At 38.0% G+C, this 24221-nt stretch overlaps 2 protein-coding genes and 1 long non-coding RNA gene across 4 annotated transcripts in view; all 3 read right to left on the minus strand.

Moving 5' to 3' along the window:
• Nucleotides 1-1471: 1471 nt before the first annotated feature.
• cdh17 (cadherin 17, LI cadherin (liver-intestine)) lies at nucleotides 1472-18352 on the minus strand. 2 transcript variants are annotated; one of them, XM_033980907.2, is made up of 19 exons: nucleotides 18274-18352; nucleotides 17059-17113; nucleotides 15867-15962; nucleotides 15269-15406; nucleotides 14611-14746; nucleotides 13900-14058; nucleotides 12438-12593; nucleotides 12046-12251; nucleotides 10117-10248; nucleotides 9894-10044; nucleotides 9027-9230; nucleotides 8328-8404; nucleotides 6905-7093; nucleotides 5582-5826; nucleotides 5042-5172; nucleotides 4027-4251; nucleotides 3522-3632; nucleotides 2930-3046; nucleotides 1472-2284 (listed from the first exon to the last, which is right to left on the minus strand). In XM_033980907.2, the coding sequence occupies exons 2-19, from the start codon at nucleotides 17104-17106 to the stop codon at nucleotides 2196-2198; spliced, it is 2610 nt and encodes an 869-aa protein (XP_033836798.1). In that variant the 5' UTR covers nucleotides 17107-17113; nucleotides 18274-18352; the 3' UTR covers nucleotides 1472-2195. The 2 variants fall into 2 exon arrangements, with proteins under 2 accessions (XP_033836798.1, XP_055084012.1); XM_055228037.1 differs by lacking the exon at nucleotides 18274-18352 and adding an exon at nucleotides 17247-17301.
• Nucleotides 1472-18767, minus strand: LOC129456950 (uncharacterized). Its single transcript, XR_008649006.1, has 2 exons — nucleotides 18644-18767; nucleotides 1472-1869 (listed from the first exon to the last, which is right to left on the minus strand). It is a non-coding gene; the product is annotated as an uncharacterized LOC129456950 (long non-coding RNA).
• A 2964-nt stretch (nucleotides 18768-21731) lies between these two features.
• gem (GTP binding protein overexpressed in skeletal muscle) overlaps nucleotides 21732-24221 on the minus strand; it is a 2780-nt gene continuing 290 nt past the window's right edge. The window contains exons 2-5 of the mRNA XM_055227752.1: nucleotides 23912-24221; nucleotides 23752-23828; nucleotides 23471-23675; nucleotides 21732-22879 (exon numbers count right to left, since the gene is read on the minus strand). The exon at nucleotides 23912-24221 is cut by the window's right edge and continues 48 nt beyond it. Of these exons, the coding sequence (XP_055083727.1) occupies nucleotides 22596-22879; nucleotides 23471-23675; nucleotides 23752-23828; nucleotides 23912-24221 (876 nt within the window). The 3' untranslated portion in view covers nucleotides 21732-22595. The remainder of the gene's footprint in view (nucleotides 22880-23470; nucleotides 23676-23751; nucleotides 23829-23911) is intronic.

A 24221-nucleotide genomic window follows, 5' to 3' on the forward strand; every position in this document is an offset into this window, starting at 1 on the left:
GCAGAGGCCAGAACATGTGGCCTCCATATTGTATCCTCATGTTTTCGGCCTCTTCTCAGTGGGGGTGTTTGGTACCTCTTTTGTGAAACATAAATGGCACAATTCCCCATCACGCCTTCCCCCCTTTTTTTGACAAAATCTGCAGCTTTGTCTCCAACTGCCAGGGATGAGTCAGAACATCACTTCAGGGCTGGACCTTTTACACTCATCAGTGATAGACACAGACACAAGGCCGAAAGTGACACAGTTTGTACCACTTTTACATTGTTAAATCAAAGCACTTTACATAGACTCATTTCACTAAAAGATGTAACGTAATTGCATGTGATTACACAAAAAATCTCACCATCTATAGGCCTAATCTAGGTCTAATGGGCTACACAAGTGTGAAGTGTGGCTCTGTCATTCAGGCCCCTAATGGGTGCCTCATTAGTGCACCTATTAGAGTAGCTCATTAGACCTAGCCTACAGACAGAAGTTGTAAATAATAGGTGTGTTACTTTCAGTGTAGCTAGCTCTTCCCTTCAGATAGATATAAGGCAGTGTCCACCAGCGATCTGACCAGAACTGAAGAGACAGCTTTGATGAACAGTGAAACGTCTTATATAAACTTATTTCATAACTCACCAGGCTTCACAAATGGATTATTATTCATCAAAAGAGAGTAGAAAGAGAGTACATTCAGAGTACATTTTCAGGAGAGATGAAAAAAAGAACAAATAGAAGGCAAAGATGAACATTTGCTTTGTTAAATGAAGTTTTAAAAACCCAGGAAAATGCCTTTCTTGCACGTAAACTGTCCCTGCATTTTGGATGGAATTTTCTGTGTTGATGATGATGACATAAAGGTATTTTGTTTTAGAACCGAGAACACACTGCTACTTCCTATTTCTTCCACAAATATTTAGAAAGGCTGTCATTACACATAGGCACAAGTATGTGGCACCAGTGACAGAGCGTTGGTGGTAGATCATTAGCCTAAAAACTAGGTAGTTAGCTGTTCAATCTTGTCTCCAACCAGCCCTTAGGTGTATATTGTAGCCACGCTTCTGTAAGTCTGTCCCAGAGCTACTGTGACTACTGAAGTAAGCTAGTTTTAGTATTGTAGTGCATAAAACTGTGTACGTGCTTTTATTTTTAAGTGAGTTGATGGTTTTTTCTAATCCAAACACATTTCATTGCCTTGTTGACTTGTGTATTAACTTGTATATGTATGACAAATCTAATCAAAATGTGAATCTGAGTAATGTCTTTTTGTGACAACCCTCAAAACACAAAAAAGCCACCATTTCAGGATTTCAGGCTTTTTTACAAACTGACAACAAAGTCTGAGGCTGGGACAGTGAGGGCACATTGAATACTGCACACAAGAAGATAAAATGTGATAATTATATCACCAAACACCTGCTGTGCCATGCATCCGCCATGACACGAACACGCTCTCCCACTCAGCTACAACCAAAACAAGTGATCCCAGACGCCATGTTTATTGGGACAGTGAACAGTGATTTCTCATTACAAAATTATGTAATACTTGTTCACAGCCGACTGACAAACACATAACATGACACATAACATGACAAGACAATCAGTTTGCTATGGTTACAGCTGAACTACCAAACTTTTTCTGTTTAGAAATTTAGTTTTTCCACCTCAGAAAGTGTATTGTAGAAGCAGAATTGTGTTACAAAAATCAGACTGCTACATTCTGTCATAATTATAAAACATTTGAACTGTTGCCAAATGGTTTGTGAGAGCGGGGATAGATTTAAAAACGTACTTCCTTTTTTCACGATTTGAAGATCAAGTACCTCAGCTTTAAGTTAGCGAAATGTTTACAATCGTTATGTTTCTTCATCACAAACATACCTGGAGTCGTTTTTTTGTTTCATTCACAAATGTTTAAACATGTTTAACAAAAGCTAAAACATGAGGATGAAACACAAATAAATTAAACCAATAATGGGTAAACATAAATGATTCAAACTTGGACAGGAATCAAATCTAAAACTCCTCTTTGAATATAAAATAAAGTTACTACACGGGTATCTCCATGGTGAAATTGTCATGATTAAATATAATATAAAATGTAAATAAACCAGAGGAAAAAACAAACAAATGTACAAATATGTTTCAGACCCTTTGGCTTAAAAAGGTCTGATTTACAATAATAATAGTACTATAGTTTCTCTGTTCTACATCATGGCGTTCCTCTCCTCTTCAGCATTCAACCTTTCCTTCTTCTTTTTGTTACTGCGTCGGACCACATACACAAACACAATAACTGCAAAATAAAGGCAAAAAAGTTAAGTCAGAAGAGAAATTAGCATAAATTGCTGTCAGCTACACAAGATATTTCCATGTTTCATTTTAAATATTGTGTCTAGACTTGTAACACCAACACACTAAAGGGGCACTATGTACTGCAACTTTTTAGATGGAGAGTTCAACTCCTGCTTGTCTCCATGGAGATGTTATTACTTTGCGTTGGATGTTCCAGAGTATGGCATTAAACTGTATGTATATCCATGGTGACAAGTAGGTGATGCAGGGACCAAGCTACAGGTCCGATCTCTGGAAAAGCGAGTCTGTGCACAATACTGTAATGCAGACATCTGTAATAAATGTAAGATAGACTGATTTAATGTACTGTGGAACACTGCAGACAAACATGGACACAAGCAGTAGGTAGACCACCCAACAGACGGATTACCAGTACATAATTTACATTTACTATATTACTATATTAGTTGTTTAGTTTCTTTTTCCCCCTTTATTACAGAGGATTTGAAAAAAACTGTCAAACATTTATAAATAGTGTCTTGAGGTTTATACTCCATAACACGGCATTGATATGAGTTCATGTGAAAGAAGAAGTATTACTAAAAAAAAGAGTTTTGCTTTGTGTTGATTTAGTTAATAAACTCACTGCAGAAGCCTATGATGCCAACAAGGATCCCAACAGTGGCTCCCATTCCCATCATAAAACTGTGTTTCCCAGGTTCAACATAGCAGTAGCCCAGCTCTGTGCAGTTACACACTTGCACTGGAAAGAGACATGGAAAAGTTAGTAGGTTTGTCACCATAAATGTAACATTTAAGAGTGATATATAACGCTGCAAACATGTCACAATAATTATGCCAGAATAATTTTCACGATAATTCAGAGATACAGAATTTGGTGCTCATCGGGTTAGAAATAAATGATAAAATTGAAAATAATTTTAAGACACTGTAAATAACTAACAACTAAAAATCTTTAACTTTATCATAGCGTTTTTGTATCATCGATGTCAATTATTAGAGCCTCTACAGTTTACATGTTGTCATATTAGTTGGAAAATTGATGGTTAATGAAAGGTTCCACACTGGTTCAAATAAAGATTAAAAAAAAACTATACATATTTTATATAGTGAACAATAAGTCAACATAGAAATTGTTGTAACAGTCCTAAATCCCGCATTAAAAGTAAATGATTATACACATTTACATTTTTATCTATATACTCTGACCCCCTCACCTTCAAAGGCCTGGTTGACGCCGACTCCTGCATTGTCTTTAATGTTAATGGACAAGGTGAAGGTTTTATCCTCATTTGGACTTTTCTTCAAACTCAGCTGAGCCGATGAGCCTATATCACACACAAAAAATATGACAAAAACGTATCAGATAATATGAATACCTTTCTTGGATGTCATAAACATACCTTTGAGAGTAAAGCTAACTGCAAGCACTGCTCTGTCTGAAGCTGTTACTCAAATTGGACTTTAATCTGAGGTTTGTTTTATCATAATCTGACCAGAGAGAACTGATTTAGCTTGAGCTGATTTGGGCATTTGTGACTGTAAACAATTTCCTCTCAAATTACATTTAAGTCACCAGCTACCTCGCATTAACTGCTTTCAGACAGAAAAATGGATCTGGCTGTGTTTCCTATTGTGTGTATTGTGTCACTATGGTAACTGAGTAACCGTCCATGTAAGGTATCAATTGTGCTTTTTAATAGGTTTTTAAACAATGCCTACCGTCAACAGGTTTGAGATCCCAATTGGGCGACTTCTTGCCATGAGAAAAGGCAAAAGTGAATGGTTCAGAGAAGGGAGGGGCATCTGCGTCCTGGGCCTTGATGAGAACAGGAGTAGGTTTGTTGTAGCAAATGAAAGTCTTAGATTCTGTGAGTGTGGGGTGGTGATCATTGACATCCAGCAACCGCACAGACAGCTCGCGATCTGTGGACTTCTCAGGGTTATCTGTGAGAAAAGCATGGTGGACTTAGAAAATAGAAATAGAAACGTTTACACTTTCTATGGGTCTTGAGCATAGGCTGTATATAAGAAGTGGACTGAGGGAGAGTGACGTTACCATAGTGTTTTGCTCCTGGCTTTGACAAGATTTAAAAATTTGGAGAGTACTTGAAACACATCATTAGCATTCAATTTCAGATGTAAAAATATCCCCATATGAACTGGATCACAAAATTAATCATTCATCTGTATTAGGCAAGGATTAGTAATATTATTCGTATTCGTAATATTCTATTATCTTATATAGATTACAATTAAACTGTCAATAAAACAAGACAAGATGAATATTCTGAATTTAATATGACATAATTTATCTCCCATACTGTGTCCCTTCATTACCCCCTGTGCCCATTATACTGACTGATTAACGTTCTGTTTCACCACCACTACCTTCTCAAATGTATTTTCTTTACATAACACTAGGAATGGGATGAGACACAATTTTTACAAGATCGGATGAGACACGAGATTGGGTCTAGGAGAAAGAGACAAATCAGATTTTGACATAATTTCTTTTAAGCTACAATTTATCAAAAGGTGTAACTCGCTACCACTGAACCCTTTTTTGTACAAACACAATGAAAACACATGAGAAAAAAAAGATAAGTGCACTCTATATTGTGGTAATTTTATCCCATCCAGTGGTATGAGATCTTGTGCCATCCCTACATAGCACTCTCTAAATGAGATTGTGATATAATTGTGTAATTGTAGAGAGAACATGACATGTACTCACCCTTCTCAAAGGCAGTGACAGTGACTGAGAAGGTCTCCAGTGTTTCTCGATCCAGTTTTTCTTTGGCTTTTATTTCTCCAGTGGCACTGTCCACCTCCAGCCAGCCCTGGGAATCTCCATCCAACTTAAAACTGCACAAGACCAAAATTACTTCAAAAACAGATGTAGTGGAATTGCATGAAGGCCTATGTCAACTTTTAAAGGGAACACAATCTGCTTTACAATCTACAAAATCTACTTTTATTTATATGCTATAATGATGGTCCTTCATCATTAATTTACTCAAAGTTGTATTTTGGTCAATCCATGCATATTTGAGTAATCTTGTATTGTTCTGTGCTAGGACTGAGTGCTCAGAAAACTTCCATTTTCATCTACCTCCATTCCTGGTCACACCGATTATGAGTCTTTATTTGTGTTTTATTAAGACTATTAAAAGTGTAGTCATTATAAAGTATTACTAAAATATAATTTATTGAAACACAAAAACACCCAATTTTAATGATTTGTCTGAAATATAGTACTTGAACTAGTCTGTACCTAATGTCTTTTCCCTCTGGGTCCTTGGCTTCCACTTTGAGCAGCACGGTTCCCTTGGCAACGTCTTCTGGGACAGTCACATCCAGGATGTCCAGGCTGAACTCAGGGTCTTCGTCCACATCAGTGACAGAGAGCTGCAAAGTGGCTGAGGACTCACTGCCGTACTCCAGACCCTTCATCAGAGGCTCCGGGTTACGAGCGTCGATCTTCAGGTTGTAGGAGGACGCGGTCTCAAAATCCAGAGGCTGAAAAAGGAGAAACAAGAAATTGATGTTTTCAAATTTCCTATTAACTTTATTTATGAAGTTAATAATCGTGGCTCTGATTCTGGTAGTATGATTTTGCACATGGCGGCTAATCTCATTATACACAAATCAACCTATTTTATATAATATTTTTCTTTTCTCTAGTTCTCTTTAGTACTGCATTGAAATGAATGGGATTCCAGCTTAAGTGCCACCAGAAACAGTTATGCGGGTCAGTAGCAGTCAAAAGTAAAAATGGGCAGGGCAAAATTGGAGGATTATGTTCTTACATTTATAACATGTTTATGTTTGTAAGGTACAGAAATAAGATTATAATAGTAATAATAATAACATTTTAAGATTTTGCTTTTTATTGTAACATAACAGTGTACTGAGCTTGTTTCAATCATGTGAACTCATCCCACTCATCTAAGTGTGCGAAATGTTAGTCCCATATGAACCATCTCGCAATTTGAGGACTTCAAGGACCGGCCTCCTGCTGGTGCCCAGAGTCAGGACTAAACATGGGGAATCAGTGTTTAAGTTTTATGCAGCTAAAACTTGGAACAGTCTTCCTGAAGACGTGAGACAGGCCTCTACTTTAAGAATGTTTAAATTAAGGCTCAAAACAGTTCTGTTTAGCTGTGCATATGACTGAAAGGTTTTTATTCTGCACTTTTCTGTTTTAATGATAATGTTATGAAGATAATTTTTATCTTTTCATTTGTGTGGTTTTAATGTCCTTCTTATTCTGTAATGCACTTTGAATTACTTTGTGTTTGAATTGTGCTATACAAATAAACTTGCCTTGCCTTGCCTAAGTGGCTTCTTCAGTTCTGACAGGATACTGGTATCTCACTGCCATCTGTCTGAATGGAGGAGCTAACTACACTGAAACTGAAACACACCCTAGTTGTTTACAGTAAGGGGTATGTGCTATTAGTTAATCTATTGAACTATCCTAAAGTGTGAACTCTCACCTGACTCATATTTTGACATCTTAGGGTAGTTCAGTGGTGTATGGACAAATGAGGGATTACAGAGAACACATACATCGTAAAAAAAACATACATCGTACCTTCACAATGACCAGTTGGCCGACTCCATTTTCCTCTGTCTCAACAGCAAAAAATCCATCGTCGTTTCCTTCAGAAATGTGGAATTCGATTTGAGAACTTCCGCTCTCTGCCTCATCCGCGTCCGTTGCCTTTAGGGTCAGCAAGGTGTGTCCAACGGGAGTGTCCTCTGCCAAAGTGTGGCTGCCATACTGCACAGTGGAATAAGAAAAGTGTGTTAATTTAGAAGGCTGAGTTAATATAGCCCATGTATAGTCATAACCTATAGTTTGGAAGTGAGATTGGGCGATGGTGGGTGGGGTAAAGGAATTATTTTAACTGTCTATCTAAAACATTTTTGGCTATGTGCAAAGTATAAGGAACAAACTCTACATAAAGTTTGATTTGATAGTTTGAAATTAAGATGGAGGACACTTAAGAATGTAGTAGTATAGTTTTAAATTTTGATTTATAATCTCTGTAATTATATATGTAATCACTGGATCTATTCACAGGAAACAAAAACCTGGCACAAAGTTTAGCTCTTCTCAGTCTGAAATGATGGTGATGATGATGATGATTATTATTATTTGTAAAGTAACAGGCCTTATGCCCTTTCCTTTTTTGTGTATCTGTCCTATGTTTAGTGTGTGTAACTGAATCTGTCCCCTGTCCCCATTGAACGCTGGCTGTGTGAAGCCTCACTGTGGATTGGAGGTCTGTTTTTCTGCCTGGTCCTGTGTCTCACCTGCAGCCCCCTCCCTTTTTTAAGGGGATTTAACACATCTGCTTAAGGCTGCTGGCCTTTGTGGCCAAGCTGCCATTTTGTCTCATTTAGTTTGTTGGTCACTTGCTTATCTGTGTATAACTTTGTGTGTTTGAGACACTAGTTTGTTAGTTCAGTTATGTTTTGGTGTCTCTTGTGGTTTTGTCACTCATTTCTGTTTGTAGGTTTATGTGACTCTTATTTATTTTGGGACACTCATGGTTTGGTATTGTGTTATGTGTCTCTTATTTCCCTTAGAACACTTTTACTGCTTTACTTTTTACAATCCTGTTTATTAAATTACACATTTATTTTTACCATATTATCATCTTGTTTATTCTTACTTCCCTAACCCTGGCAGAGCTGGGTTGTATGATTATGATTATGATTATGATTATGATTATTATTGCTATTAAATTAAACAAGTGGCAATGTCTCTGAATTATACATCAGTGTACACAATAGAACAATAGAGCACAGTTTTTGTTTTTTGTTGGGTTTTTTTCTCACTAAAAACAATATTTGTGGATTTTCGTTTTGGTTATTTCTTTCTAAAATAGTGCCACACCCAAAGACTACTAGTGACCCAACCTTCCATCTGAGATTTTGATTTTGATTTTTGAATACCAGAACAATAATTCAGCATATTAACAAAAATAATATTGCATTTAATCACTCACATCTTGTTTCTCAAACAGCGGCAGCTCATTGTTGACGTCAATGACCTTGACGACGACCTTACACTGTGTGCTGAACACTAGAACATAAACAAGTTTAGTCATGTTTATGGGAGAGGTTAAAAATCTAAAATGTTCAAGTGGCATTACTTAATTTAAAATGGAGGCAAACAAAAAATAAATGTGTCTTAAATTTTAAAGATGCACTAAGTAATTTTTCTGGTGGGGCATCCGCAACCTGCCTTTTGCCATTAAGATGTTTGATGATTGTTTTGTTTAGGACGTTCAACAGTATGCTATTACATTTATCTATCTCCATGGAGACGAGCATGTGACACCAGGCCAAGTAATATGCCAGATCTGTGGAGAGGCGATCACACTCACAGTAAGAATGAATGTTTTCCATATATTTTTGAGCAATAAAAACTCCTGTAAGTTAATCAATGCAAGAATCAAACAGCAGAATGTCATGTGGCACATTTCAGAAAATAATATCTCCATGGAGACAAGCAGGTAGTGGACCCCCCACCAGAAAAATTACATAGTCCTTTTTCTGAGACAAAGATGACAAAAAGGTTTGTTTTAATCAATAACTCTAAAATTATTGAAAATATCTGTTTACATTTTGGCAGAGGATAGAAGCCAGATTCACAGCCCCATTATGACACACTATAGTAGCAGGCAGTGTATTGCGTGTGGTACCTGGGTCGCTGACTTGCACAGACAGCTGGTAGATTTTGGCGTCCTGTCTCTTCAGTATTTTCAGGGAGCGTATTTCTCCAGAGGTGGGGTCGATGGAGAAGGCGCTGGTTGACGGAGTTTGGGACACGAGGGAGTACGTGAGCTGAGCATTCAGGGTCCCCTCCTCATCCCTGTCATAAGCCAACAACTGCCCGATCAGACTACCTGCAACACAACAGGGTAATTTAGTCATTTAGACAGAGATCCATGTGTTTTATTGGTAGTTTCTTATGCTGCATAAGTGGCAAATAGGTGTTCTTCAGTAGTCCAAAAGTACAGTTACCATTTCAACATTTAATTATTTTATACTAGCCTAGCCAATATGTATCAATTCAATGCTAGCAACAAAGCAGATAGCAGTAGACTCAAGAATGACATGCAAAGTAAAATATTCCCAAACATTTTCACGCCAAGTGACACCCCAAAAAGATGTGGAAATAATAGGTTAGTCACAATACTAACATTTATTTTGTAATTCTCTGGTTAAGGTTAGCCTTTTTGGCATCTTATGTAAATTTGTCCTCTACATTTGACTTATTCTTCAATGTCACGAGGGTAACCTATCAGGAGCAGAGTGGACCTATCTCCAGACCTTAAGCTAGGGTTGGTCTGGACTATCTTAGCTGAAGAATTTTACCTATTGCAAATGTTTTGGGTTGATGGGTTTACCAGAAGGAAACCCACCTAGACACAGGGAGAAACATGAAACATGCACAGAAAGGTCTGGGTGGCCTGGGAATCAAACCTGGAACCAGCTAACCACTCTGCCACTGTGTCACCCAAGGAAAAGGCTTGTCACTTGATACAGATTTCAATATCACAACTTACCAGTGGGTTCATCCTCCTGCACTTCAAAAATGTTCTCCTCGTTTTCACACTGAGGCTGATTGTCGTTCACATCTTCAACAATAACAGGGATCTCCATGGGTGGGTCCAGCTGGTTTCCATACTGATCTTCAGCAATAACTACTAAGATGTACTAAAAGATAAAATAAATATTGTCAAATAAGAGTTTAGTTTACAAATGTTATGTGTCTGCTTTATATTTTACCATGTCCTTCTCCTCCCGGTCCAGCTCCTCTGTCAGCTCAATGTCTCCATCCTCAGAGATCCTGAATGGGAATTTCAACTGCCGTTCTTTCTGCCACAGTTTGTACAGTGCGTTTGGATCATTAGATTGAACCTGAAATGAAAGATGAAATGGAGAAAAATTTTCAACTAATTGTGAAGTTGAAAATGTATGCATGCAAACATTTAAAAATATTTTTTTACCCCACAAAAAAATATATATATAATTCATTAAACGTAAACAGCCGTTTCAGTAACTGAATGTTCTTTTCACTGATAAAATTCGACATTGCCAGCATTAAAACTCAAAATTGTAGGTGCACTTTCCATGGACACTAGCAGGTGACGCCGCCAACTCAGGTTATATTCCAAATTATTATGCAAATTGTGCTGTTAAAGAATTTTTTTTTTTCCAGTAAAACTCCTGGATGATATTGTGCCTCAGGGCTCTTTGGGTCCGTGAAATCCATCTCAGACACCTGTGCCAATTAGAAGGAATAAAGGAAAAACTAAGAAGGACTTTCCACATTATTAAGCAGGCCACTATTTTCAAGGAATATGGGAAAGAAAAAGGATCTCTCTAGTGCCGAAAAGCATGAAATAGTTGAATACCTTGGACAAGGTATGAAAATCTTAGATATTTCACAAAAACTCGTTGTAATATTAAGAGATTTGTAGCTGATTCAGAGCACACACAGATTTGTGCAGATAAAGGCACAATGAGGAAGGTTTCTGCCAGACAAATACATCAGATTAAGAGAGCAGCTGCGAGAATGCCATTACAAAGCAGCAAACAGGTATTTGAAGCTGCTGGTGCCTCTGAAGTCCCGCGAACATCAAGGTGTAAGATCCTCTGGAGGTTTGCACTTATGCAAAACTTTCTATTTGGCCACCCTTAACCACTGCTCACGAGCAGAAACAGCTCCAGTGGGTCCAGAAATACATGAAGACAGATTTTCAAACAGTCTTGTTCACTGATGAGTGCCGTGCAACCCTGGAAGTTCCAGATGGATGGAGTGGTGGATGGTTCCCAACAAAGCTGCAACATCAGCAAGGAGGTGACTGAGTCATGTTTTGGGCCAGAATCATGTGGAGAGAGCTGGTCGGCCCCTTTAGGGTCCCTTAAGGTGTGAAAATGACCTCTGTAAAGTATGTGGAGTTTCTGACTCGCCACGTTCTTCCATGGTACAAAAAAACTTGCTTTCCGCAGCAAAATCCTTTTTTATGCATGACAATGCGCCGTCTCATGCAGCAAGGAATACCTCTGCATCATTGGCTGCTAAGGGCATAAAAGAAGAGAAACTCATGGTGTGGCCCCCATCCTCCCCTGACCGCACCCCTATTGAGAACCTTTGGAGCATCCTCAAGCAAAGATCTATGAGGACGGGACCTAATTCACATCCAAACAGCAGCTCTGGGAGGCTATTCTGACATCCTGCAAAGAAATTCAAGCAGAAACTCTCCACAAACTCACAAGTTCAATAGATGCAAGAATTGTGAAATCCTGTCAAATAAGGGGTCCTATGTTAAAATGTAACTTGATCTGTTAAGGTCTTGATTGAAATAGCTTTTGATTTCAGTAATATCCTAATGCTTCTAATTGAAAATAAATTACCATTTTCAGTTCTTTACAACAATAACATGGTTTGAAACTCTGTTGTACATAATAATGCAGAACAGTACATTCAAAGTTTTTTATTTTTGAAAAATACTGTTATCTTTGGGAGGATTCGAATTGTACTCTAAGGGTTGATGACTTGAATATAATGATGTGATACTGTGGAAGATCCTGGCAAACGAAATAACATCACTGTGAGGACATGCAGTTGGAGTACACTCCACTGGAAAAATTACAAATCAACTATCTCCAAAAAACAATGTCAATATGACATAATAATAAATAATAAATGACCTTTGCAATGATGTGTGGATAGGTCTCCTTTAAGTGCTCTTTGATGGTAATGGGTCCAGGGTTGATCCAGAGGTTTTGCTTAACAATAACATTGACATAGGTGCTTCCAGTGAGAGCATTCACAGACTCTCCTCCCAAATCCTGAACACGAATGATCAGGGTGTAGTCAGGGTCCTCCACTGGGTCAATGTTTCGCTTCCTGATCTCTGCAGTGATAAGATCATTTGTGTTATTTGTGTTACAATATACAAAAATTAACTCATTTTATTTTTATTAGTCCACAAAATACTATTTAACATTTAAGAAATGTACTGAAACAAGCGGGCATTTACATTATAATTTTAGCAGGTTGATTTTGTTCATTGTTGTGCTTGTTTCAGACCTGTACAGACCTGCTCTTTGCACACAGGTGAAGAAAGGGTTCTCCTCGTATGGGATCGTGTGCACTGGGGCACAGAAGTGGTCAAACTTTGTCCTTAAGGCGTCAAGGCTCTGGTCCTCTCCTCTGCTGTACCTGATGCCCTCCCGCGCTTTCAACAGCTGAGCCCCTGATATAACAAAAGCTTCAGTTACCACACAAACGTATCGTAACAAAGATTACACTTCACAAGATAAATTATTAAAATTACATGAATTTAAATATTTGGGTTTGATTTCCGTGGCGTTGACTTGCCGAGCAGAAAAATGACAGTGTCATGCATTTTCTAAATTATTTCCATTTAAATTTCTGCAAAGTAGATATCGTGTCAAATGCACTGAACCATCTTGTATTCACTGTCAATCACGTCGCATAACAAAGGACTGATGGAAACAAGGCTGCCACTCTGCACCATTGTTCCTCAGACCAACACAAGTGTCTTGAGCAAGTGTCTTGCTCAAAGAAACAACAGCAGTATGCACTGTTTTAAGTGGGGTTCGAATAGAAGTTTATTATAGGTTTATTATCTTATATGTTTTAATTAATGTCTTGTATTACTTGGAATTATAATGTTTTTTTCTAAAATCTGCACAATACTTTCATATTCTTTAATTATGTTCTTTTTGTAAAATATAAAAAAATCCTGAGCATCTTGATAAAAAACACAAGTTGATTCACGTGGAGCTCAGTGAATTTCACGGGGCACATTTTGTCAATCTGTCAACAATCAGCCTTAATCTTGACCTCACGCGCCGTTTAATCAGGCCTTACACTGGCTCTGTGCAGTCGTATTACACAGATATGGAGAGATTACAGACATGGCCTCTGTCATTCAAAAAGGCTGTGGTTCAATGGTGGGCTGCATTCAATCTGTTAATGTATGATTTAGGTGATTTGGTCCTGGTTTGAGCCCAATTTAGTCCTGTCCTAGTCCTGGTTTAGTCCTGGCTTAGTCCTGGTTTAGTTCTGGACTCAATTCCAGTTTAGTAACAGTTTTGATGTGGCATGTGTATTGTATTTGACAATATCACCAAACTATGTTGTACAGAATGTTAGGTTGAAATAGGTTTAAATTAGCTTAAAAAAATGTAATAATATGGTTCTGTTTAGCTGTGCATATGACTGAAAGGTTTTGTTCTGGACTTTTCTCTGTTAATGTAAATATTCTGATGATTATTTATGTTTTTATGTGTTTGTATTATGATTTAACGTCTTTCTTATTCTATAAAGAACTTTGAATTACTTTGTGTAGAAATTGTGCTATACAAAAAACTGACCTTGCCTTATCTATATATTTTAGGAGCATTTGATGGGCCAATGAACTGACTGAACATGACACGTTTTTATCATTTTACATACCCAATAAAATGTTTTAGTGAGAGTTCAATTCCTGGCCTCTCTGTGCACACATCAGTGTCTGTGGTTGTGAGCCGTACCTTCTGGGGTGGTGGAGATCTCCCCTGTGGCTGCATTGATTTGAAACAGGGCTGTGTTGTGTTTGCTGGGGATCTCACGCACTAAGCTGTACTTCAGATGAGCATTGGCAGAAGTAGGGTCGTCCAGATCAGTGGCAAAGACTCTGGTAAAAGGGACGCCTGGAACAGAGGAACAAATCATGTATAACAAAACTGTACAGCGATAGTTTCAACATCGTAACTATTACTACTGCCATTTATTTACTATGAATCCCATTTGATTGACCCAGAGATTACAGACATATTAGTATTGCAATTTATTTTTCAGTTCTGCAAAGGGAATCAAATGCAAAATGTGAGTAAATATTTAGAAAAGTAGATGACTGCAAAAACAGACCAATCCAAAAATATTTATAACATACACTTATCCATCTACTGCTAATTTAACCGGGTTTGCAAGTGTCTCAGTTTGTTTTGTTTTTTTAAGTCAGTGAAGATGCAACCAATACAGAGTAGATATACATACAAAAGAGACTTTGAGAGTGGAGCAGAATCTTGAACTGTGTAAATCTGTTTTTCTTTATATGGAAGATGTTAGATACTAAGCTAATGTTAATTCAAAGAGGTCGTAGCATTATCTACACAGTTAATTAAAGATTATGTGTAACGTGGAGGCAAATAGGTGAGGTGTTTTTGTTTACTTTAGCAGGTTCTGTCATGTCATGTTCTTACCTGCTGGACTGTTTTCGAGGATCACTGCTGTATATTCAGTGGAGTTGAAGGCTGGAGCATGGTTGTTGATGTCCAACACATTTATGGTCACATAAATAGGGCCCTCGACCACACTGCCACCTTCCAAAGCTTCTACCTGAATTTCACCACATAAAATGTTACCAAAGATTATGTGTCCTTATTAAAATAACAAAAAAAGTATTACAATCACAACTAAGCCTGGGTTACTGAGTGTGTTTCCCATTCTCAGTATATGGACAGGCCATGCCTCATGTGAAAGCTCAGAACCTCCTGAATTCACTTACTGAGCTGCAGAGGCTGCACTAGCACTGATTAATGATTTGCTGTAGGTGCTGGGGTTTGGGTAGTGAGGATTCAGATCAGAGAGAGCACTTTAAGGTTTAAACCAACTAGATTTAGAAATAAGACAGAAACAACTTGGCCATCACATCCAAAGTTTTTGCAATTAGGGAATAAATTAATATTACAATTATCAGTCAAGGGTATACTTTATTTGAACATCTCTACCTCGCACTTGGAGACATACGCGTGCCATGTTTATGGAATTTAAAATCAAAATCTCACATACAGTTCCTTCAAATCTAGATTACAGTCTAATGTTTGTATCTGGCTAAGGAAAGATGAACTTGCACCTTACCCCAATAATGTAATGATCGTTTCTAGACCAGTCAAGAGGTTGCTGCAGGAACAGCCACCCGTCCTGTGAGATTTTTATGTCTTCACTGCCTTCTCCACTCAGACGAAAAGCATCGACTCCTGGATGTGTCACCTCGAACTGTGACAGGCAAAGACACACTTATATGGCACCACATAGGAGCAGAGTGTGTCACACATAGTAGCACCTGTCATCAGAGGTATAATACTCCCTACAACAGATGCCTAGTCATACTGGACTTAAATGGACAATACTAACACAATATCCTTTCATACAACTCTTGGACAATAAAAAAAAAAACAATCAGCAAAGACAAGGATGATTGAAACTTTTTAGAACATAGATTATAGATCATATAGATCATAAAGAACTGACTGAGTGAGCTGAGTTTTACTGTTAAATAAGTCTCTCTCAAATAACATTACAGTGAAAAACTTATTAGCATTAACCAGCAGTTTTCTGTTGAAAAATGTGTTGTTTGTGTGCACCGTGTGATCATGGTAAGAGCTAAACATTCTGCCATGGACATTCATGCAGTACTGCCCCAGAGTGAAGTCACTGCAAAGTATGGGACACTCACCTTATGAATAGCATAGGGTACGGGCGTGGCCTCAGGCACATCCAGAACAGTGTTCTCAAATGGGCCCTTTTTGTCCTGGAGCCCCTCCCCCAAAACCTGTCCCACACAGAGAGATCAGTCGGGCAGTCTACAGTGAGGATAAATCATTCCCACATTCGGCTGAGCGACTGACAGCAGCAGTTATTTATTGAACTCAAATACATGAAAGTTACATTCAGAGGATCAAAGTCTACACAACTGACAAGAAATGACCCCATTGTCACCCTCTGCAAGTTCATCAAACCCACTGGTAACAGGGCTGGGCGTATTGATTGAGCACATAAAAAAGACGTGTTAATTTCTTACATTTTCTACGTAAACATACAGATTTTTAATAATGGCAATTTAACATAAAAAACAGGCAAATTTCTTCATCCAAAGTGTGAACTCTACTCTTTGTCATTTCAATTTAAACGTTTAAGCTCTGGACCATTAAATTATCAGTTTCTTTTTTTTTTTTTCAATCACCACACCAACAGTGCAAAAAAAAAAACCAAAAAAAAAAAGACTTGATTTAAACCCATCAGCTACTACTGCTTTGTTTCTGTTTAGAAGATCATTTTGGATCAAATACCAGGTTTCCATGGCTCTATTAGTGCAGACATGAAGTAAGAAGTTTTGCTTTTTGAATTGTTGATAAACACATGTTTCTTTTTTTGTGAAGTATTGTTACAATTCTAATTTTTCTTTTAGGTGTATGTTGATTTCATTAAATGCATTAAGAATAAATTGAAGTCCAAATCAGGGTCAGGAAATGCTCATGCTAACCCAAAATCACTATAATACAGGACAGAGATGAAAGCTTGCTCATTGAAATTTGGATTTCAAGTAGGCCCAATTGGACAGTGGTTGCTAAAATCCAATGGGAAAGCATCATTTGCCTTATAATTATGGGGAATGTTTGTTAAGATTATATCAATGAGTGCTCCTTTATTTAATTTTTTATTTATTTAGTTGTGTGAAATGTAGGCCATTGCATAGCTCTTTCAAAGTTAATTCTCCAGGAAGTAATTTTTCAGTTTAGAAAGTATCATGAATCAATCATTAAGAGCATTCTTTATCATGATCAGACAGAGACAGACAGAGACAGATATCCAAAACATTTAGGCTTTGAGCAGGAGATTAGAAGGTGATCACCTCTACTTATACTTACAACACTGAAGAGGAGGGGCAGTAACAGCAAGGGGACTTTGGGTGTCATTTTTGCCCTGAGGGAAAAGACAAAAGTGACAAATAAGGTGAGACCTTTTAAAGGTTTTGTACAGGAAAAGTCCTGCCATTTAACTTTCATCTTAAGTGATTTACAATCATTTACAATCTTTAAGCCATTTACACACTCACTTTGTCCTTGTCCAGGTGAATGAGAACTTTAAAGTAACCATGCGTGACACCACCTTCCACTAGAAACCGAAAGCAGCAACTTCTAGTCTAGTAGTCTAGTACTACCTAGTCTCACAAAATATATGCTGGTAAATTGTATGTGGTATTATCAAATTTACTATGTTGTACTGCACGTAAGGTTCATCTAGTTTAAAAATGCTTTAGCAACCTTAACAATATCACTTCATAATAATTACACTTTAATTTGTCTTATTAAAACATGGACAGCGATCTAATTCATAATGACAAATTCTTAATTTGTTGACAAATTAGAGAATTATGCTTCTTAGTAACTATTTAATGTAGGAGTCAGGGTTAAGTTACAAATAGTTGCTTGTCCAGTGTATTATATCTTGTGCGTGTATCTAAGTAAAAATTTAGGAGCATTTAATGAGACAACTAATAACTTAACCTGGCAACCTCTTATAAAACTGTATATAAATATTAAAAAGTGTTTTAATTGATCTCATTTAATCCCAGAGTACAACTGTACAAGAGTGAAGGTGACATTGAGTGAAGGCTAATGACCTTTCCAACCTTTCCGACCTTATTCATTCATAAGAACATAACAGGTTCACAAATATAAGACTTCAAATGAATTCTATTTTCATACATAAACCCAATATAAAAGATGGCATTTTAGTTCTCACAACAGTAAGATAAAACATTAATTTAAATAACATTTCTAAATAAGTTCAGACTTCGAAATTACATGTTATCAGATTCGATTTATGTCCACAGTCGCTTATACAAAGAATTGAAAGGAAATAGGACACACTTTGTCCCTTTATGTGTGAACACCTGATAGTAGGCCCAAAGTCAAATCAAGATCACAAGCACTTAGTTTTCAGATAAAGATAAAATAATGCATGGCACTGTTACTTTAAGCAAAGCAACATAAGGTGAATACACAAAACTGACAGTTAAAACTAACACAGAACTTAAAAAGACAGAAGTAAAAAAGTAGAGAGGAGTGGGAGAGCCTTACCTTCCTGAAGAAACCGAGCAAGTCACTCCTCAGAGTCCAGAGTGATCATAGCAGCTCCGTCCGTGTTTGGTCAAACTTTAACCAGGTACTAACCTCCTATGTTTTATTGTATCTAATGATTGTCTAATCACCCTGCCCTTGTACCAGCAGCCAATGGGAACAAGAGGAAGTCAAACAATATGGCAAATTCTACTGTACCAACATCTCAAACTTTAGTTTCATCTTGAGGAAAGTTACTGAAAATACTGGAACCGTCGTGAATACACAGGATAACACTTTATAATAACTAAACCTTAAAGGACGTACATTACACAAAATGACTTCTTGTGAGCTTAAACCATGTTATAATGTTGTTACCTCAAAAACACACCAGGAGTTGTGTTTTGTTTCATTCACACATGTTTGAGTAATCCTTCATTAGTCTGTCTACATCTCCAAAGCTCAAAATGCTCCGTTCCACCTTGTGATGTCACGAAGTCGCAGTTTTCAAGTTAACAGCTACATTTTACCTTTAGTTCAATAGACACAAGAAATTCCAAGGCTGAAATTATCCAAACGATTCTAGTGAAGGTGTATGGAGTTTAAAAACACAGTGTAACACTTCCTGCATTACCACATGACATCACAAGGTGTTTTCAGTTTGTGAGAAGAACTCTTAAATATGGAGGGTTTGTGTGTTTAACATGGGTGAATGAAAACAAAACACAACTCTGTATGTTTTTGATGAGGAAACAACATTATAATATAGATCAAAAATAGCGTAATGCAGTGATGTAGTAAAAGGGGATGTGTTTCAAACACACTTTTTCACACTTAGGGAAATATTTGGCCAAATCTGGTCAAATCAGACTGAAACTGGTTTGAAATTGTTGCTTGGGATTCAGAATACACACTTCCTCAATACTTTATGAAAATGTCAGACTGGTCACCAGTGAATCTCACCCTTTTCAAATGGGAGTGATTGACAGGTGGATTAGCCAATCAAGGACACACATTGTCCGTCTGTATCACAAAAATAAAGAAAAAAATATCACAGAGAAATGAAAAATACTGCAGATTTTTGCAGAATCAATGAATGAAGCAGTAAACTCTGTTAATCTGAGGTGAGATAAATTTCATTTCAGTTGAAATGATACATGACCAATGGATGCATTTGTTTCACATGCGTCACTGAAAAAAAAATAAAAAATGATTGCGCGAACATGTTTGGCTTGAGATGCAATGGAGGGTGTGGGGACCAGACTGATATCAATCTGTATTACTGTGGAGGACCTCAAGTACCAACAGATGCAGTCCATTTACCACCAATGGGACATGTACCACAGCTTGAGAAACACTGCAGTAAAGCAACCTGGAGGCTTGTGGCACATGCAGGGCCACACATCTACATATATATAATAATAATTATGATAATAATAAAAATCCAAGGACATGCCACTGGCTAAAAACAACTTTTATGGTTAAGCTCCTAATTTGATCTCAGACTTTGACCTTTGACCCTTCTACCCATTTCCTTTAGATTTTTCATTAGTAGAGTCTGATAAGAAGCAGCCTTTAAACAACACAGCTCACACTATCCAGCACCTTCCATTAAAGCACAGCTGATGGTCACTCAGCTGGTCAAGGCCTGAACAACACAAGCCATAAACAGTTTGAAAAAGGTCAGTAAGAAGGCGCTAAATGTGAACAATGGTGCTGTCCTTTTTGTATCAATCTTTAGCGCTCTAGTGCTCTAGACAGTCTGGATATGACTCAACACCAACAGCTTCAGTGAAAACCTGTGACTGAAGTGTTGCATTTGGCAGATACTTGAATGAATACATTTATTTGAATATGATGATCAGGTTAATGCCTCAAAGGGGAATGGAAACACTGTGTCCACTACACAAAAAGATATACGTTGTTTAAAATGGCTTGAATTTGGAATCTTTTTCTTGCTTTGAGTTGTTCTAACTAGTTTCAATTTAGTTAAAACTTTGTTAAAACGGTTGGATTTACGTGCCCAGAGAGATTTATTATGCATTCACTACTTGGTGCTAAGCTACTAGCCAGAGTTGCCCTGGGATAGTCTGACAGAAATGAGGCAAATTGGATGAAGTGTCTTGCCTAAGGACACAATAGTACGCACTAGAACCACTCCACTACAGCTCTTGTATTCCCAGCGGCCTCCCATCCAAAGTGTTAACCAGCCCCTGCCCTGCTTAACTTTTGAGATCTGATGAAACATTGGATATTCTCGAGGAGTGCTATGTTACGAGTGCTGTCAGGTATTTTTTTCTCTGGATCCCATGGCTTATTGATTTGAAGCTAAAATATCTGTCACTATTTATTAAGCCAACACACACAAAAAGGCAAGAAGAAAATACTTTTGACAAAACAAAACAAAAAACAGACCCAGAATGAATCTTAACTACTCAAAGCAATTGAAATATTCTGAGATCAAGACACTTTAACTCATGTAGACATCCTCCTCTGTAGTGTTGATGCTGAGTGCAGACTGTCCATTTCACAGCCAATGCTTCCATGTGCCCAATGCTGCCAGGATGCAACACACTGTACACAAAACAACATGGTCAAACGCTTGGCCAGTTACCATGGCAACGATTTCTCTGTAACAAATTAAATGGGTTGAACAATGCCCCAAACCTCAGTCACATTAAAACTGGTTAATGAAGTTTAATCTTTAATGTCAATGTGAATCACTGTCAGTCATTGTGTGTTTGTCAAAACTGAGCCATGACTCATAACACTGTAATATCTGACTCCAAGGCTATTTCTAATTATAATCTGCTGAATTTATTTAAATAAAACATGTCATACTTTTTATTTATCAATATTATTTTGAAGTAATGAGTTGTAGGCATTTAGTCACTGTTTATGCATCGATCTATGGCATTTTAATTGACTAAAGTTTTAACTCATCAACAAATTACCTGAGTGAAATAAAAAATTACAGTTTATATGAACAACAGCAGAAAGGAATTGGCATGGAGCATGTGAGCTGCAGTTTTGGGAGTGAAATGTGAATTGAATCTGCCTTTCCAATAAAAGTGGTTTATAAGAATTAAATTGTATAACACCTTGTTTTTTATAAGAGTCTATAATCTTGTGTGTGCAGTTTGACATGAAAAGACGTTATTTAGTTATAGATAATATTTTAAGAAAGAAAATAGGAGCTAGCATAATAAACTCTAAAACATAAATCAGATATTAGTTATGACTTAAACATTGACTGACTTGTCAATTGTCAAGTCATTTATTAACCAATTATAATCTGGATGATTTTTAAAACTTCCATTTGAGTAATATTTTATAGTAATTGTACATTTACAGGACTTTGCTTCATTGTACAGCTATTAATTTAATCATAAAATCAGTTCAATTAGTTGAGACAAGTTATAATGTGAAAGCTGACAAGAATCTGAGACATTATCTTTAGTGCAATTTTTATTTGGCGTCATTGAATCTACAGATAAGAAAATACACAGAAATCCTTTGTATATACACTTGACATTAACTTGACAAAAATATTTACAAAATTTGATCAGATGTTTTAATCTGTAGCTTATTAATTTTGGCAACTAACAACCTTAACAGTTTAGTTAGACTCAAAATATCACAGTAGTATGTCAGCTTTGATACTGACCATCACAGGAAAAAGATGAAAATGAGCCACTGGTCAAGAACAGCACAAAACAGTGTGATAAAGTTCATTCACTGACATTCAGGTGGTATAGTGGCGTAGTGGGTTAGGTCTTCTACTTCACAGCAAAAAGGTCCAGGTTTCAATTGACATGTTCCCTGTGTACATGTGTTCCCAGCGTCTGTGTAGGATTAGGGCCAATACTCACATGTGAAAGTAGTGTGCTCTTAGCCTCTCAAAGTAAAACATGTTTATTGGGAGGAACTGTTTTAAATACTCATCACTGCGGTGCATCAGCTCTGAGTCACTGTCCATTAAAGTGTCCAGGGCCAGACTAAATCCACCTGTCCAATAAAGAGGAGTAATGTGCAAGACCTCTACTAGGTCTGCAGGACTCATTGCAATCAAATCAAAATCTGAATGGACCCAATTAGCGAATCACAAAGAATACAAATGTTTAAAGTGCCATAATTTCCTCTACAAACAACAAAATCTCCTGTCTTATTCTGCATAAAAACTGCTATCTGTATAGTTTAGATCTGTACAAACATTTTCTGAAATGTGATTCTTGTGTTAGTTTGTAAGTTTCAAGTTCAGTCTTTTGGTCAGTTCTTCTCGACACGATTTAAACTGAACTTTGAACAGAATCAGAAATTATTAAATCCCCAAATTGTAACCCCTACAGCACAGAGAGGTCGTGGCAGGATTTGGATTTGAGCCAAACCGCGACACTGGGGTTGTTCTTGGCCACCACTTTGTCAATGAAGCGTTTGGCCTTTAGGGGCAGGCTCTCTCTCCGTGTGCTGCTCTTCACGTAACGGCGCCGTTTATTTGCTTCCTTCGAGTCTCGGCGCAGACGCAGCTGTCGGACAATGCCGTGAAAAGCCTCCCACACGTTGTGCTGCATCGCGGTCGATGTCTCAATGAACTTGCAGTCAAACACAGCGGCACAGGCACGGCCCTCTGGAACAGAAAGAAAGTCAAAGTAAGTTTATTTGTATAGCACAATTCATACACTAAGTAATGAAAAAGCGCTTTACAGAAATAGTAACACACTTGACAATGATAACGCTGCTTCTTCCTGTCCCTACCTTCTGCCCCTCTTTATAAGACCAACTCCCTTCCTCTCCATCTTCTTCTGCCCATCCCACCCTCCCCTCTTTTCTATTTCTTATTTCTTCTAACTTACAGGTATGTGGGAAGAGAACCGATCACCCCCTCGAAAACCCACAACCAGCCTGTGAATAACAGCTCTTCTACAGCATTCACTGATTTCATACTTAGTAAATTCATATTTACACCATATTCTGAAGTCGAGGTCCTTGCTAGTGAATCAAATATCAACAAGTGACATTCAAACAACAAATAATACTTCCATAAAAAAAGGTTTTATTGGTCCTAATTTATAATATCTTGTATTTACTTAGACCAGCTGTGTAAATCTTCAAAGTTTTAAACTCTGCTCTGCCAAGTTCTAAAACTGGTACCACTTTTAGTGCCTAAAGTGGTCTATACATTTGTCCATACATTAAACTGATATTACAGCATACTCACCACTGGATGAAACTTCTCTGCGGCGCACCAGGTCACACTTGTTGCCCACTAAAATGATGGGTGTCTGCTCCGCCGGGCGAAACTGGCGAAGAGTGATCCGCAGCTCAGACGCTCTGAGGAAGGATGCTCGGTCAGTGATGGAGTACAGGAGGAGGTAGGCATCACCAGACTGCATGGGGCAGTCCTGAACACTGTCATCGTCCAACTGTCAGGAGACAAAACAAGTATTTAAAACGTGTAGGCCTAATTAGACCTACAGCAATGGATCCAGCTCATCTCACCTCAGAGTCCCATGTGTCAATCAGAGTAACTGTTGCAGCCTCTCCATCCACTTCAACTTCCTTTTCAAACACTTCATCTAAAAGTGATATAAAGGAGTAAGAATAAAGACACAACAATCTGTAATGTAAACGCAGGTGTTAGTGTAATGAGTTCACTCACCTCCGCACAGCTCGCACTCGTCGCTGTCCATGCTGTCCGCAGCTCCTGCGAAGATACTGGCGAAAGCGGTTTTCCCGACCCCACTGGCCCCCAGCAGCACCACGCGGTACGCGGTAGGAGGGGGCGATTCTCCGACGGAGTCCGACGAAATGACCGAGTCCGAGGAGGACCAACTGCCCCGGCAGCCGTCCGACTCTCCCGCGGAGCCGCTGCAGGACTTGGAGCGGGAGATGCAGGCGGGCACACGGGTGAGGAGGCTGTCCGAGGGCCGCCGATTCCCCGGGTCACAGATGCTCCAGCGGTGGAGCTC

This window comes from Periophthalmus magnuspinnatus, chromosome 16 (genome assembly GCF_009829125.3).
Source record: "Periophthalmus magnuspinnatus isolate fPerMag1 chromosome 16, fPerMag1.2.pri, whole genome shotgun sequence".
Classification (NCBI taxonomy): domain Eukaryota; kingdom Metazoa; phylum Chordata; class Actinopteri; order Gobiiformes; family Gobiidae; genus Periophthalmus; species Periophthalmus magnuspinnatus.